Source organism: Cygnus atratus, chromosome Z (assembly GCF_013377495.2).
Source record: "Cygnus atratus isolate AKBS03 ecotype Queensland, Australia chromosome Z, CAtr_DNAZoo_HiC_assembly, whole genome shotgun sequence".
Lineage (NCBI taxonomy): Eukaryota > Metazoa > Chordata > Aves > Anseriformes > Anatidae > Cygnus > Cygnus atratus.
In genome coordinates, this window is record NC_066396.1 from 82457859 (window position 1) to 82472281 (window position 14423).

Sequence of the window (14423 nt, forward strand, 5' to 3'; positions counted from 1 at the left end):
TGTATGTCCTAACCAAAACCCATAAACATTTTTAGAGGAGTGGGGTGAGGGAGGTCCTGTAGAAAATGGTTATTTTCAACACCTGTATCTATTTATCTCACAGAAATTATTTTTGTGATTTCTCACTATATGCAGGCTTTTATGGCTCACCAGTCCCCAAGGGAAAAAAACAGATAAAGAATCCTGAAATTTTGTGAAAATGTGTATGTTACCACTTGACCTCCCGCTAAAATTTTTCTACCAGTTTTCCCAAACACTCAAATCTAGTATCGAAACATGCAATGCGTACCGCATGTCAGAGGGTATTATCCTTGTTTTGGGTATCAGTTAAAGGATTTAATCTTTGATTCTGTTGGATAAATAATAAAGGATACTCGCAGAGAACAATCTGTACTGGCAGGAGGATGGACTAGATGACCTGCAAGGTCTTTTCACTCCTTAACTGCAATTGCTCTACAATCAAAGCCAGGCAGTATCTGAGAATAAGAAGTTTGAATAATTTTATTCACCTTTGCCTCCAACAAGTAGGTCTGCTTTCTGCTGAGCTAGTTTTCTTTACGATTAGCTCACTAACTGGCCAGGTTTACTAAGCCTGAATCCTGACTGAAAGGAAGGACGACTTGTCTGACCCGTACATGACGGTCTTTTTTAGAACAACAGGAGCGCTGCACAGCTCGTGGTGGGAGGAGAGATGCAAGCTGATTCTTTCTTTTGGAAACTCATACAGCTTGCCTCACATTTTAGGAGCCTGATCTAACAATACGCATTTTGTCGGCATCATGTAATGAATGTTTGAAAGACAAGAAAGCTAGACGGCCCCGATTTATTCCTTTTCTTTGATTAAACCATACTTGTGAGATGCAGAACAAAGAGAGGGTATGGCAGAACGAAGAGCCAGTGGCGCTCTTGAAGAGATGCAAAATCTTCCTCCAGTGATTATCTGCTTTTCTGATTTCTCGCTTGCTCAAGAAAAAAAAAAAGACAAATATAACTTTTCTAAACTAGGAGATGCAAAACTTACTACAAGAAGCCTTTACAATCCAGGGATTTTTAACAATACCTAATTTAATCACACAAGCTAAATAGCCTACTTATAAACTATTTAAAGTTCAAATTCTGTATCATTTCAGGAAATGTCTGTTTATTGTAGTATCTATAGAATGAAATACTATATATATTTTTCTCCTCTTATACAGAAATTATTACTGAAGTTTCATGCTAACCTGACCCTTTAGGAATGACGCAGGGGCGTCATTCTACACCTAAGTGTAGTTGCTCGGTGCCATTTCAGATGGTTTTGAGTTCTCCACTTGGCCTCCAGCTGCTGGACCCGGGTGAAGCAGGTCTCCAGTAGGTCCTGCAGCACATCTGCCAGAGCTCTGCAGGTGCCACAAGTGCCCCATGACACCCAAAAGGTCAGCAGGCATTGATTTCCCAGCACTTGGACGGCAGTCTCTTCGCTTTTAACTCTGAACATCTAGAGGTATGCGGGGCAAGGAACAATAAAGCCACAGTAATTTCCAAGCAGCTCTCATAAGCTTTCCATCACCAGGATAACTTTGCTGTTGCTTAGAAGTAAAAGAGATTTCACAGAAACAGAAGGAAGCAATGGGCTTTAAAAGGTAAATACGGGCAAACTAAAACCATGTGTTACTTCAGCTGTGTGGCGAAAGTAATGCCGAATGTTTTAAGAGGCAAAGAAAAAGAAAAAAAGCGTTGCAGTAGTGGAGGAGACTCCGGAGGCTGACATCCCGATTCCCAGTGCTGCCACTGACTTTTCCTGCGCTTGAGTGTTTCCCTAACCCGTTGGGAACCGTCTGCCTCACGCTTGTCATCTTGTCTCTTCTGGTGGAATAAAGGGCTTATTAGCCCGGGCTCAGCAGTTGCATGGGCTTTGGACGAGAGCAGGTGTGCGCCTTGCCAAGTCACAGGGTGGGCACAGGGGGCCTGCATCTGCCCAGAGACATCCACGGGCCGGGGCTCACCGGGAGCGGGCTCCATCCACTGCACAGAGGGAGACCCCTGAGCCCCAAGGCCAACCCTGCACAGTGCCAGGGCCGACACGCGGCAGGGGCGCACAGCTCTGACCCGGTGCCCGCCGGCATCTCCTACCCACCGGGCACCAGCCGTGTGCCAGCAGCCCTGCTTGTCGCCCGAACACGGGTGGAGATTACCCCGATACGTGCGTTTTCAGCAAAACAAATTAATTAGTTGCATGTGCTCTTTTTCTATTTTGTCTCACACGGGGAAGGGGGGGGGGGGAAATTATTTATGAAAAGTTGCATCCAAAATTAATTTAATTTCATTCATATGCCGGTAGTATAAATAGCGCTGTTATGGACTGTGCTATAGTGAAAATAAAATTTGCAGTAAGAATTATCTTCATTAAAGCAGCTAATCTAAGTGGGAAAAAAACAGACAGAATTCCTAGCACACAGGCCTCGGAAAGGCTTATCCCTTTTGCCTAGAAAACCTGACCCCATCAGTTGGTCTGATGAAAGATATTGCTTCTTCCCACTTCTTCCTTCGTTGCCTCTTTGATATCCTTTGACTATTGTGGCAACAACATTATTGCAAATTACTATTATTATAAAATTACGTGATTTATACTTTTTTCTTTAATAACATTTCAGAATTCATTCAGTATACTTGTTTAAGTGGTGAATGCTATTTAGAAGGGGATAAATACTGATTTACATTTCTAAGTGTCTTTTAACATAGAGAAGACACTGTCAATGTGAAAATCTGTGGGGAGTGGGAGATGGTTTGGAGGATGGAGGGAATAATGTCACATTTAAGCCTGTATGATCTGTTTCCATAGAAAAAGGTTAGAGATCAACAAATTCTCAGTTTAGTTCAGTAATAAATGAAGGTTGGCTAGGGTATTAAGTTTCTGGGGGAAGCATTAGCCAATATGTACAGCAGCAGCCTCTGGTGGTCTAAGAAAAAATGGTAGTATCTATAAGTAAGGATAGAAATATGTTTTTTAAAAGGATGTATGTACATATTTAGCTATTTGACTCAATTCTGCATTCAACACATTAAAAAACAGATGCTTTTAAAACGATCTGCTGGCAATATGCTTGTTAAAATCTGAACAGCAAGAGTATTAAAATTCATATGCATACATTAACATGCTATATAAAAGTAAAATGCTTTTGTCTAATCACTCTATAAAGTATTATAAGTCAATGCTGATTATCAAGAAGTTTTCTCCTTGGTTTGTGCTGCTAAAAAAGAAACCAAATTTGTAAGATTTTTACTGAATTGATGACATTTTCTGTCTTCACTTGTGAATTCACTTGGCAGATGTTTTCAAGAACAAAAAATTCTGTCTTATTACAAAACATATTAAGCAGGTTTTTCTGCCATAATGTTTGACATGATGTTTACTGCCCAGACCGAATCAGTCCCTTTAACAAGCTATAACATATGCCAGAAAGTACATTATTTCTTAGTTAAGAAAACGTACAGCATGAAACAGTAAGTGCTTTGATCTTTCAAGCACTATGGTTAATGCACTACATACTTTGATAGTCGTTTTTATTTATATTCGTTTTGTATAAAAATACAGTGCAAATTGAGATTTTGTATTTTAAGACTCCGCTTTTACATATTCTTGAATATCCCAGCCATTTGCATTTTTCTATTATAGAAATTTACAATGGAAGAATTCCATTTTTGCACATTTTGGACAATCTAACTGCACAAATTGGATCATGATCCAGACAGCTCTAATTTCATCACGTGGCATTTCCTCATCAGACCACAACAGATCTTAGTGACCCTATGGGAACATAATATAAGGATATTTATTCCTATTGCCTAACAGTCTGAAATGATGTCCCCAGCACATCTGACACACACAAATCTTCCTTCAACGTTAGATGCAGTTGATGCCTTCGCTGTATCTCAATTTTATTTACCACAGCTACTGAGAGGAAATTTTTGATCTTTGTACCCATTTGCCGTGCTTGGCAAAGGTAATCTGAGGCTTACTCTGTTTTATGTTTCTTTGTTTTCAAAATTCTTTGTTGATACTACTACCAGAACATGTATCATCTTTAAATATTCCTGTGGATTGACAATACGATTTTTTCTTTTTCATTTATTTTCAAGAGCACAGTGAGTCAAAGGTATTGCATACCATAGAACAAGTAAAATCCTAACTAAATTGCTCTTTCTGGTTGCTCCAAAGACCATGCCCCTCACCAGCCCATGGTTAAGGTGAGGCAGGCAGCGACCCCAGGGTGCAAGCAAAGGGTGCTCCCTGTAGCACACACAACCCAAGCAGGGGAGGCAAGAAATACATCACAAGCAAGGCATTGCACCATTTTGTCTGCACAATGCTATGCTTGGAGAGCCTATCAACTGTGTCTTTGGCGAGAAAAACAGACCAGAGCACATTTTATTCACAGCTCCTCTTGCAACCACCTGTCTAAGTTTTTACAGACTTAGCAGTTCCACCCAACAGAGTAAATGGTACCCTATCAGCGGTCCAGTTCTGTTTCAGAAACCAATAGGCAAGTAAATTGCAGTAATTTATCCTGCCATACACTGAAGCAGGGATATTTTTCATTCTGTTTCAAAAAATCTCTCTGTATTAGGGCTTATTAAAGAAAAGAAAAGCAAAAAATTCTTTCAGAATAAAACACCGATTGCATTAGAAAGCCCAATTTCATTTATTTCACCAAGGAAAGGAGACTCTTTCACTAAAACTTATACTACTTCTTTCCTAGGTTTGAAGAAAATTGAATAAAGGGAATGTCAACAGTCATATCTGAGGCACAGAGCCACGCAAAAAAAGAAAATGATATGGAGTCATGCATTTTATGTTTCGGGGGTCAAACCTCCTGAAGCCAAATTTCATGCCTCATCAAGCAAAAGAGACATGAGAAGGTGGAACTGCTAAAAAGGTATCAAAAATAGGTTTACTCTCAACAAGAGGACACTGGACCAGCATGCTGATTAAATGTATTTCTGGACAATACAGCAATGTCCACCGGCTCCTGATGCACCTTGACACAACCCTCCTTGCCCTTCTTAAGAAACAGGGTCTGACCATCAGAAAGAATGGCTTATCCCACAAAAAGAAGCAGAAAGAAAAAAAAAACAACAATAAAACACAGTGCTCTGTTGGTGGCTTTGAATATATATATGCATCCTTTTGTTTCCCATACTCAGTAGTGAGATATTCCTCAAAAGCCACAGTAATATTTATGGTATTAGTGATTCTTACATCCAGGTTACAAAACCTTTTAACCAGACAGTACAGCTGCATTTCTCCTACAAACATTTTAATGTTAAACCACAAATAACAGGAACAACTTAAAATTTAAGATGATTCTAACATCCCTTTTGCTGAATTTTTCTCTATTTCACACCAAAAAGGCACACACGTTTTTACTGATTTAAGTACACTGTGGCTTTTCTGCCATGTTTTACCACTGAATGAAAATGCCAACTTTCATAATAAAGGCTTTGGAAATTGCATGACTCAGTCTCGAATGTATAATGCATAGTATGTATATGAAGCAGAATGTGTCAAAGTGCAAATAATATTGTTTGTGCCCCCTGCAGAATTAGAAATCCTCGGGTAGCACTGTTATAACGATCCCATGCTGGTAGCATTACAAAGTGCAAAGGTTCACTGAGTAAGAAAAGAGCAGGGGACAGAGTTTCCTCATTACACCATTCTCGAACTATTCTAGCTTAAATATTTATTAAGATATTAATAACTCTCCTCCTTTATCTGCCTTCAGAAGTTCAGCTGAAACACAATGGATGGCTGCTCATATGAAAACAATACATTATAGGGTAAATCTGCTACCACACAAGATGAACACCGGTATTTTCCACAATACATTATTAATTCAGCAGGTAATATGTTAAAAAACTATCAGGCAATAACTATTGCCTCCCCAATATAAGACAATGTAATACAATAAATGCATGCATGACATGTGAAGCTAATGTGTTGCCTAAGCTGCATTAGAAAGTGTTTCTTGTGTACACCTCTATTTATAAAATCATTTTTACAAAGTCTTCCTTAAATCATTCCCTTTCTTGATAGCACCACTGAGTTCCTCTGGGGTTTATTTGAAGTTCCCCTTTGAAATTAGAAAGGACTGTTTTGTAACTCTTCTAAAACTTCACATTCAGCAAGTGACAAAAAATATCAATAGAATAAAGACACAGGAACTCTGTATGAACTCCTGGATGCAGTAATGTGTTTGTTTTTAAAAAAGCACACTATTTATTAGCTAATATGGACAGTAAACATATTGATACATCAGTAAAGAAGGACAAAAAAAAGTAAAAGAAACTTACTCTAATATACATCTGCATTGTTTCTTTTTCTTTTTGTGGATTTCGATACTTCTCATAGAAGTCACGTCGCTTCTTTGTTTCCTTCTGGATTTTATCTTTTCTTTCCCTCTTTTCTGCAGGTTCATCTGAGCTATCAGAAGACAGCTGTACTTGGGCTTTTGTCTTCTCCACTTCAATATAGTTCTCATTGGGATTCAGTACTATTACTCCATAGCCTTCCTGGTTTAGAAGAGACAAAAAAAAAAGAAAAGAAAGAAATATGAAAAGGGAGATTTAATACTTGAAAATGCTTTGCATTTACTTTAATGCTCTTAAAAACTTATGTATTTATTTCAGCAAGTTCACACAACATAATTTTTAGAATAGCATTTTAAGAATATTCTGTTTGTTTCATTTCTGTCATTAAAGGGATATTGATGTGTGAATATGTCTGTGCATGCACTTATGCATATACACATCCCTTAGCGTCAGAAAAGTTGCCTGTTTTACCTTTAAAATAATTTAATATGTTGTTTTATTCATAAGCACGGTATACGACTTTTTCAGAAAACAGTATTAGAACTAAAAGCAAAATATTATTTTAAGAACTCTACGTAACGATGAATAAAAAGCTTTAAACCCAGCCAAAAAAAACCTTTAGAATAGAAAGGATGGAGGGATTTCATATATATATTAGAGAGAGCATGTGAAAATTATTCAGCGCAGTTTAAAATAGTAGAACCTTTTGTCTAGCTGACAAGCATACCATGCAGAAGCCAATAGCGGCAGTAACAATGAATCAATACCAAAACTGATTCAGTGGTATTGCTTACAAGTCAACTCTTTTACTGTGGGGATGACTTTTAAGCACATCTTTAAATCTGCTCTAAAACTTCATTGGGATTATGTCCCATATTCAACAAACCCAGAGAAAATTTGTGACCTGGAGGATGCTTTTGAGCATACCAGCTGCATTTTTGTGCCTCAGAAAATGAGCTGGTTGAAAAATACATGAATTTATGAATGAGAAATAAATCTTGAATAAATCAGCCAATCATTTTATTATCATTTTTAAATGATGGTAAATCATACAAGAATTGTAATATTTGTGAAAGATAATCGCAAATGCAGGGAGAAAAAGGGAAGCACGTGCATTTAACAGATGAGTCCTTAAAGTTACCATGGGTTCCCAATGAAAATCAAGCTGTCCTTTAAAAGTAAATTTTAATAAAGACTCACTTTTTGAGAATGTCTATACTAATTATCCGACTAAACAGCTTTATTCCAGCTTTTCGTTTAATGCTTAATTTTGCACTTAGGCTGGGCAGGAAGATCAAAGACGTCCACATACCTAGCTTCACCAGAATAAACCAAATCTACACCAACAAAAGGTACTTTATTTGGACTTCCTTTATTCTAATCTGTAGAGCTATTCAAAAATCTTGTAACGCATTGTGGTCACTGTCAGGTAGACAGATTGTCACTTGGTGATTTTCTACAGTTGGACACACTCGACTAGTTATCAAAATCACATTTGAAGGAAGTTCCTACCCCTCTTCCTTGTGCTGCACAACTTTTCACGCCCTTCTCAAATTTCTGCCATAGCTTCTCCTCCCACCAAAACTAAGCTAAAGGACACTGTTGCACTCTGCTAAACAGGGTGAAATAGAGGCATTCAGTACACTGTCTCTGGTGTAAGGAACGTGTTCAAAAAAGGTCACCGTAGGCCAAAGAGAAAATTGCCTCCTCACTAGATTCGGTACCATGAGTAAGTGGTCTCCTGTCATGTTTCTTCCCTGCCCTCTCCACCGAGTGAATTGAACTTAGGTAAATATAAATAAATAAATAGCCAAATAAATAAATGGAGGGGGAGGAGGAGGGGCAGAGAGACGGGAAACAAAGGAAGGCCTGGTTTAAAAGCTACCCATGCCTCCGCCGCTCATATCAGCACACGATGCTGCCCTCACTCGCTGCTGGCGAGGCCGATACAATTCCTGCTCATGAAATCCAAAGGCCCGGACCCATTGCCGGGGAGAAATACCACTTCAGCAGGTATACGTGCTGCTAAACTGCACGGCTCAGACGAAATTTATGAATTTCGAGCCCGCTGGCTGCAGAGCGAGGACCAAGTTTTCGCCACACTTGGCACGAAGCACTGTGGTGGTGGCCTCAGCCGCTGCTCCCTTTGTTGTTTGTCTTCTTGACCTGTTCATCCTGAGCAGAGACGTCCTGCCTATCGATTCTTTTTGCCTTCTATACAATGCCAAATGCAAAATTCATGTATTATAGGTTTACGAGTGTTATAGGAATCTGAAGCTCTGTGTCCACTTTTCGCTGACCACAAAACAGACACATAAATCATCAAAGAAGTAGAATTTGTCTAAGTTATTGATTATGTAACTGAAAATTACATGACTCATTTGTCCAATTTTATAAGGACACAATGTCAATTTTTCACACAGACATCAACAGATGAAATATGATTCCATTTTTAAATTCACTATTTCATAAATCAATTAGAGGATTTTTATCAATTATATTTTAAGCAGCATAACGTGTTTCCCTCTACATTTTTTTTTTCTAAGATAGCATGCCTTTTCTGTCAGTACGATTAAAGTAATTAAGTAATAACTGAGGTTTTTTTTTTTCTTTTTTTCTCAATTGTGGGAAAAACTATCATACCAATTCTTAAGAATCTCTCCTAGGAAAATAATCTCCTTTCAGATTGCTTTGCTTATGATGTATTTCCCTTTCCCTTGCCTTCTGCCTCCTAAATTACAAGACATTAACAATGGCACCAGAAAGATTTGATATCAACATGTATAAAGATGACTGGTAGAACTGTGCCTGATTCCAAACTCTCTCGTTCAGCCTTACCCTAAACATTTTCTATTGACAATGAATACTTAACTTTAAATAACATCTGTGTAAACAATACACCTTTTAAGTTCCATTAATTTCTTAAAAATGCACTCACACTGGCAGAGCTGCACCATTAAATTTCAGTATAATCAGAAAATAAAAAAAGATAGGCCTCTTCACTGACTCAGAGGGGTTGAGTGAAGTGCAAGTCAATGCAAACCTGAACACACAAAACCACTAATATTTAAAAACAGGCCTTAAGGAAACTCTAATAACAGGCATGATACACATTTGGCGTGACTGTTTAGAAAAGACAAAACCACATTCATTAAAATCTTTAAATGAGTTCGCAAATATATACCTCACGATGTCATTAAGAATATGAATTTCTGTTATGATGAGCTTATAGCATTATTAAAATGTAGTGAGTATCATCATTCAGGCAAGTTTTAAAACTTGGTTATGTTTTCAATGTAAGTAACAGCGGAGTCATTTTTTCTACGTATCTAGTGCACACTGTGCAAAGTGCAGTTTTTTCACAGTAAAAAGTTAAACTTTCTAACAATAACAGAAAAACCTCCATAAATCTTCAGTTATTAAAACAAGCTAAGCCCGGTGCTCTACCGTCTATCTGAGAGAGTACAGATGCCACAGAGAAGTCAAAGTTTGCCTGCTTCACCCATTAGTGTATCTGTGATGAGAAGTAATAATCAGGATAGACACTGATAAATACAAGTTGCAGCCTCTAACCTACTAGCTCAGGGGATACAATTACAGTTTCTCTTTCAGACTAGAATACTCTATTAGCAGCTATTTCCTGGAATTCACTTCATGATAAGTCAGCAGTAAAACATCTTTAACAACTACTATCAACCTCCAAGTAACTACTTCTGGAGGTAGGGGACTGTGTCCAAGCTCTGCTTTCAGGTTAGTAAATACAAATGTACAAATGTACATAATTGTTGTCTGTCTTATGACTGAACCAGCAACGTATGATGAAAAAAAAAAGAAAAAGAACCCCAAAATATTCAAAATATTTGAGGTAAATTCTAAATCTTTTGAAATCTCTTCTGCCTGGCCAAATGAATAATGAGCTGAAAGCATTCGGCTCTGCATATAAACTCACCAGGATGGGATACCATATGTGACCAGAGAGGTCAGGGCTGGAGAGGAATCTTTTGACCTGTGTAACTATCTTTTTGGACTGCAAGCAGGGGTCTGAAAGAGATCATTTTCTTAAGCCTTATCAACCTGATTTTTCAAGTTCAGATTTCTGTGTAGATTGTTTGCAACAAGCTCAGAGCTAATTCCCAAGGGAAATGTAACTCCAAGTGCTCGGCTCTTAAACCTTCCCGTGGTTAAAATGGACACAGCAGCATCCATTCATCTTTCTGAAAGATGTATGTTCTGTTTATTTCCCATCTTTTTTCACGGGAAGGGTACATATATGTCACTGTTGCGACATCGTAGGTGCAACAGTGGGATGAGGTCATGACAACCAATCCGAAGTCACTAGTGAAGCGTTAAAGTAAACATAGCTGTTGGAGATGCAGCTCAGCTTGAAAAATGCCCCCTCCATTATTTGAGCAATTTTCTCAAGACGTGACCTGAGACTGAAACGCCTGAAATGTCAGTTGACTCCGCTTTCTGTTTCCACCCAATGTACATTTTGGCAACTGCACCCTGCCAGTACTTTGCAATATTTTCACCCCAGCTACACCTCGGTGCTCTGTGCGCTGAATTCCAGCGCTGTGTCCAAGTGTGTAAAAATACCGTGTTACTGCCAAACACACATTGTCCCACTAAGTTCCCAACTTAAAATAGCTCATCAAGTTAGGCAGGAAAAGAAAACATGCCACAAAAAGTTTTTAGAGGACCACCTGTTGTCTATTATTTTTACATAGCACTTACTCATAAATCATAACACAGGGTAATTAATCAAGCTGTCAAAGAGAAGGTCAAAGGTTATGTGGGGGAGTCAGAAGGTCATGCATGGGCTGATAGAGGTCAGGGTCACACCGCATTCCTCATTATCAAGTTGGGATGAGAGACGGCCCAAGCAAACAAAAGTGAAAGCAGATGGAGAAGTGAGTGGAAAAAAAAAAAAAAAAAAAAAAGAAAACTTCACAAACAAAAAGAAAAGTGAAAGAAGAATGTCAGTTGCCTTCAAACAAGGAGGAGAATAGAGCAGACATACATTGAGATGTTCTCAAAAGGTCTCACACAATACAAAGAAACTACAGTTTGATTATTCAAATACATTTAATATAACTTTCCATCTGATCTTTTTGCAAATACTAAGCAACGCTACAAACCAGGCGCAGTAGTTTGGTTCCATTTCACATCTGAAGTCAATACTTTCGAGGTGAATTAGACAAAAGGACCCTATTGCTGTGATGAATTCTGATGGATATATAAAAGTGCTTCTAAATGCTAAAGTTTATTCCTGTTTATGGCTACAACCAATAGATGTTCAATAAAAACTTATAACCTGTTTGAATGATGTATTAAGAACTATACTTTCATATACACAAATACTCAAAAACACAAAGCATCATAAAAGTCCCTCTGGATGACACAACCGTTATAAAATATTCTATCATTACACTGACCTGAATTAGATGCAGAATACTGTGCAAAATTAGCTGTCACCCTTTCCTCAAAATCTTTGTTAATCTCATTTTGAATGTTTGCAGCTTTATCAACACATGCATCAATGTCAGCTCCTTGGTTACTGAACCGCTGTACTTGGAAGAAGATATAATTAAAATGTTTTGGCACAGAAAAGGTGAAATTGTATCTTCCCCTGTTCCCTGAGGAGTCTGTAAAACATGTAGGATATATTGACAAACACACACCCTTGTCTAGAGCCCTGACATCCCAGGTCACCCAACTGCTATTTATTTCAAAACATTCACTTTACACTTAACCAAACTGTCACCTGCTGTGTTACTAACTTTTAATGGATATTAGAGCTATAAAAACAATAAACTCTTCATTTCCTTTCTGTTACTGCCTTCTAATTCCTCACTGCATTTGGTCTGCATGCAGAACTGTATTCATCTCATTTCACCATATATAGGAACTTTGTGCTGGAAAATACAAAACAGGCCATTAAGTGTGTTTTCCTTTGCTATTTATTAATTTGGTGCTAGTGCAGCTATCCTAAACAAACCAATGTTCTAGGCTAAACAAACAACAACAATAAAAAACCACAAAACACCACCACAAAACAGATAAGCTGTTACTACATTTTGAGTTTACTGTTGAAAAGTTTTGAAAAGAACTAGTGTTTTACGTCTATCTATAATTAGCAACCTAGATATGTCTATGTTAAGATCTGCAGTCATGTTTCATGGTGTTTGTTCCAAAGGCCAAAACTAAGAAAACACATCCGTGTATTACAAACATTTTGCTCCCTCAGTTGCGTACTGTATCCTTGATGGGGAACTTCTGTGCCTTTGTAAGCACCAACTTCATTGCAATTTTCAGCAGAAGATTGTTTCTCATCATAAGTGAAATACAAGAAACCTAAAAAATGCTGTCGCATTAACTTAATTCTGTGAATTAATAGAAAATAATTAGGTTCACATTCAAAGGCTTCTTCAAACATTCTTTAATAAGCCTCAGCCACAACACCTGTCCCTAACGTGAGATTCAGGCTATCTAGAGAAATCACGAGAGGCTGAATGGAAGCGAATTCACCCCAACCACCCAGGCGGAGTAGGACTGCAAATAATCCTCCCATAATAACTGTCCAGGCTGCAATAATTGTCTCTGCTCTTCTTCACTAACTGTGCACAGCTTTGGGGACCATACAAGCCATGAAAGAATGAATTCACCAGTTACCCCCAAGGCCTGGCATCTTTAAATGATACCTATTGGACCCCTTTCTGTAATTAGCGCCTGCATTCTCCTCTCTTATAAAACTATTGTACTTCCTTTCCCTCCAAAAATCGCAGGAGCTTCAGCGTGGTACCAGATATCATACAGGAAACTCGTGCCTCTTTTACTTTTTTACTAAGATTTTGATTAAAAGGTCATTCAGGTTTACACAGAACTTTACTTTTTAATGAAACATACCAGAAACACAGTTGTTATCAAACACTTCATAAAACCCACAGAAGTAATACTTTATTCATTCTAATTTACAGATAGGCAAACCAAGGAGAATAAAAGTTACTCTCTGAAACTCTTGCTCAAATGAGGTGCAGAGATGAAGCTGGATTGCAGGATTTTTTAATGTTTCTACGGTGTTTCTCAACATCCCATTAGCTGACAGCAAAAGTTCTCAGCTGTAAATTCATTTTCCAATCCACTTTGCCTCCTCCCTGAAAATGTCACAGTATGTCTTAATTATTCTCTTTTGTATTTCATAATGATTATAACTCCAAATAGGTTTTAAGTTTGTATTTTTATGTAGCAGAACATGAAAAAACAATTTTATTCTAAAATATATGTAATTTCCCTCTCTTTTCCAATTGTGCAAAATATTTTTGTAAACATTCTCATTCTGTGAGCTGTTCTGCAGACATTTCAATGAGCTCAGAGGTTTGTCTAGATTTGTAACATCTTTAGCTTGCACAAAGGCAATTCAAGTAGTCAAGGTCTTCTACTTTACCTTTCACCTGCAAGAAATTTTACATATGAAACCACTACTGCAAAAAAAAGATTAAATATAAATCTCTTTGAAGGTCTGTACTTCAGCTTTTTGTTCTGTACTGCAGACGGAAAAAGCATCACCCAGTAAGTGTTTTCTGTAAAATCTTGAAGTTATCCAAGTCTCGCAAGGCACCACCCATTAAGCGCTGAGGATTGTTTGTGACCACAGTCTAAAAATCTTCTATCCGAATGACAGAAAATTCAGCTGGTTTTAGTATGTGCATGCATTCAGCCACTGCCCTGAGAAAATAACCACTTGTAATCTAAAACTGAAGATTCTGGTTTGCACCTATCTTCAACAAACAGGTGCAATTCAGTACATTGATGCTCCTTCCTTCCCACACTGACCTATGTCAGAAGACCTTCTTATACTTCTTTTGCTAAATAATTTAATTACTTATGAGTTATGGTTTCTTTGTAACCTTTTAAATGACTAACTCATTAAAATGCAAAAATATGCAAAACATGATGTCACTGGGTCAAACAGCTGTGTTGGTAAAATTATGGCTATGAAAGTCCCTAAGAACATGAAAATATTAATAATTTATATTGCTCATTATATGGCAAAAAACTCTTTAAACAGATTTAGA

General features: G+C 37.8%; 1 protein-coding gene across 14 annotated transcripts in view; it reads right to left on the bottom strand.

Annotated features, from left to right (window-relative positions):
• FAM172A (family with sequence similarity 172 member A) overlaps positions 1 to 14423 on the bottom strand; it is a 258669-nt gene that overhangs the window by 125261 nt on the left and 118985 nt on the right. For all 14 annotated transcript variants that reach the window (XM_035568052.2, XM_035568056.2, XM_035568054.2 and 11 more), the window contains one exon: positions 6331 to 6549. In XM_035568052.2, the coding sequence (XP_035423945.1) occupies positions 6331 to 6549 (219 nt within the window). The remainder of the gene's footprint in view (positions 1 to 6330; positions 6550 to 14423) is intronic.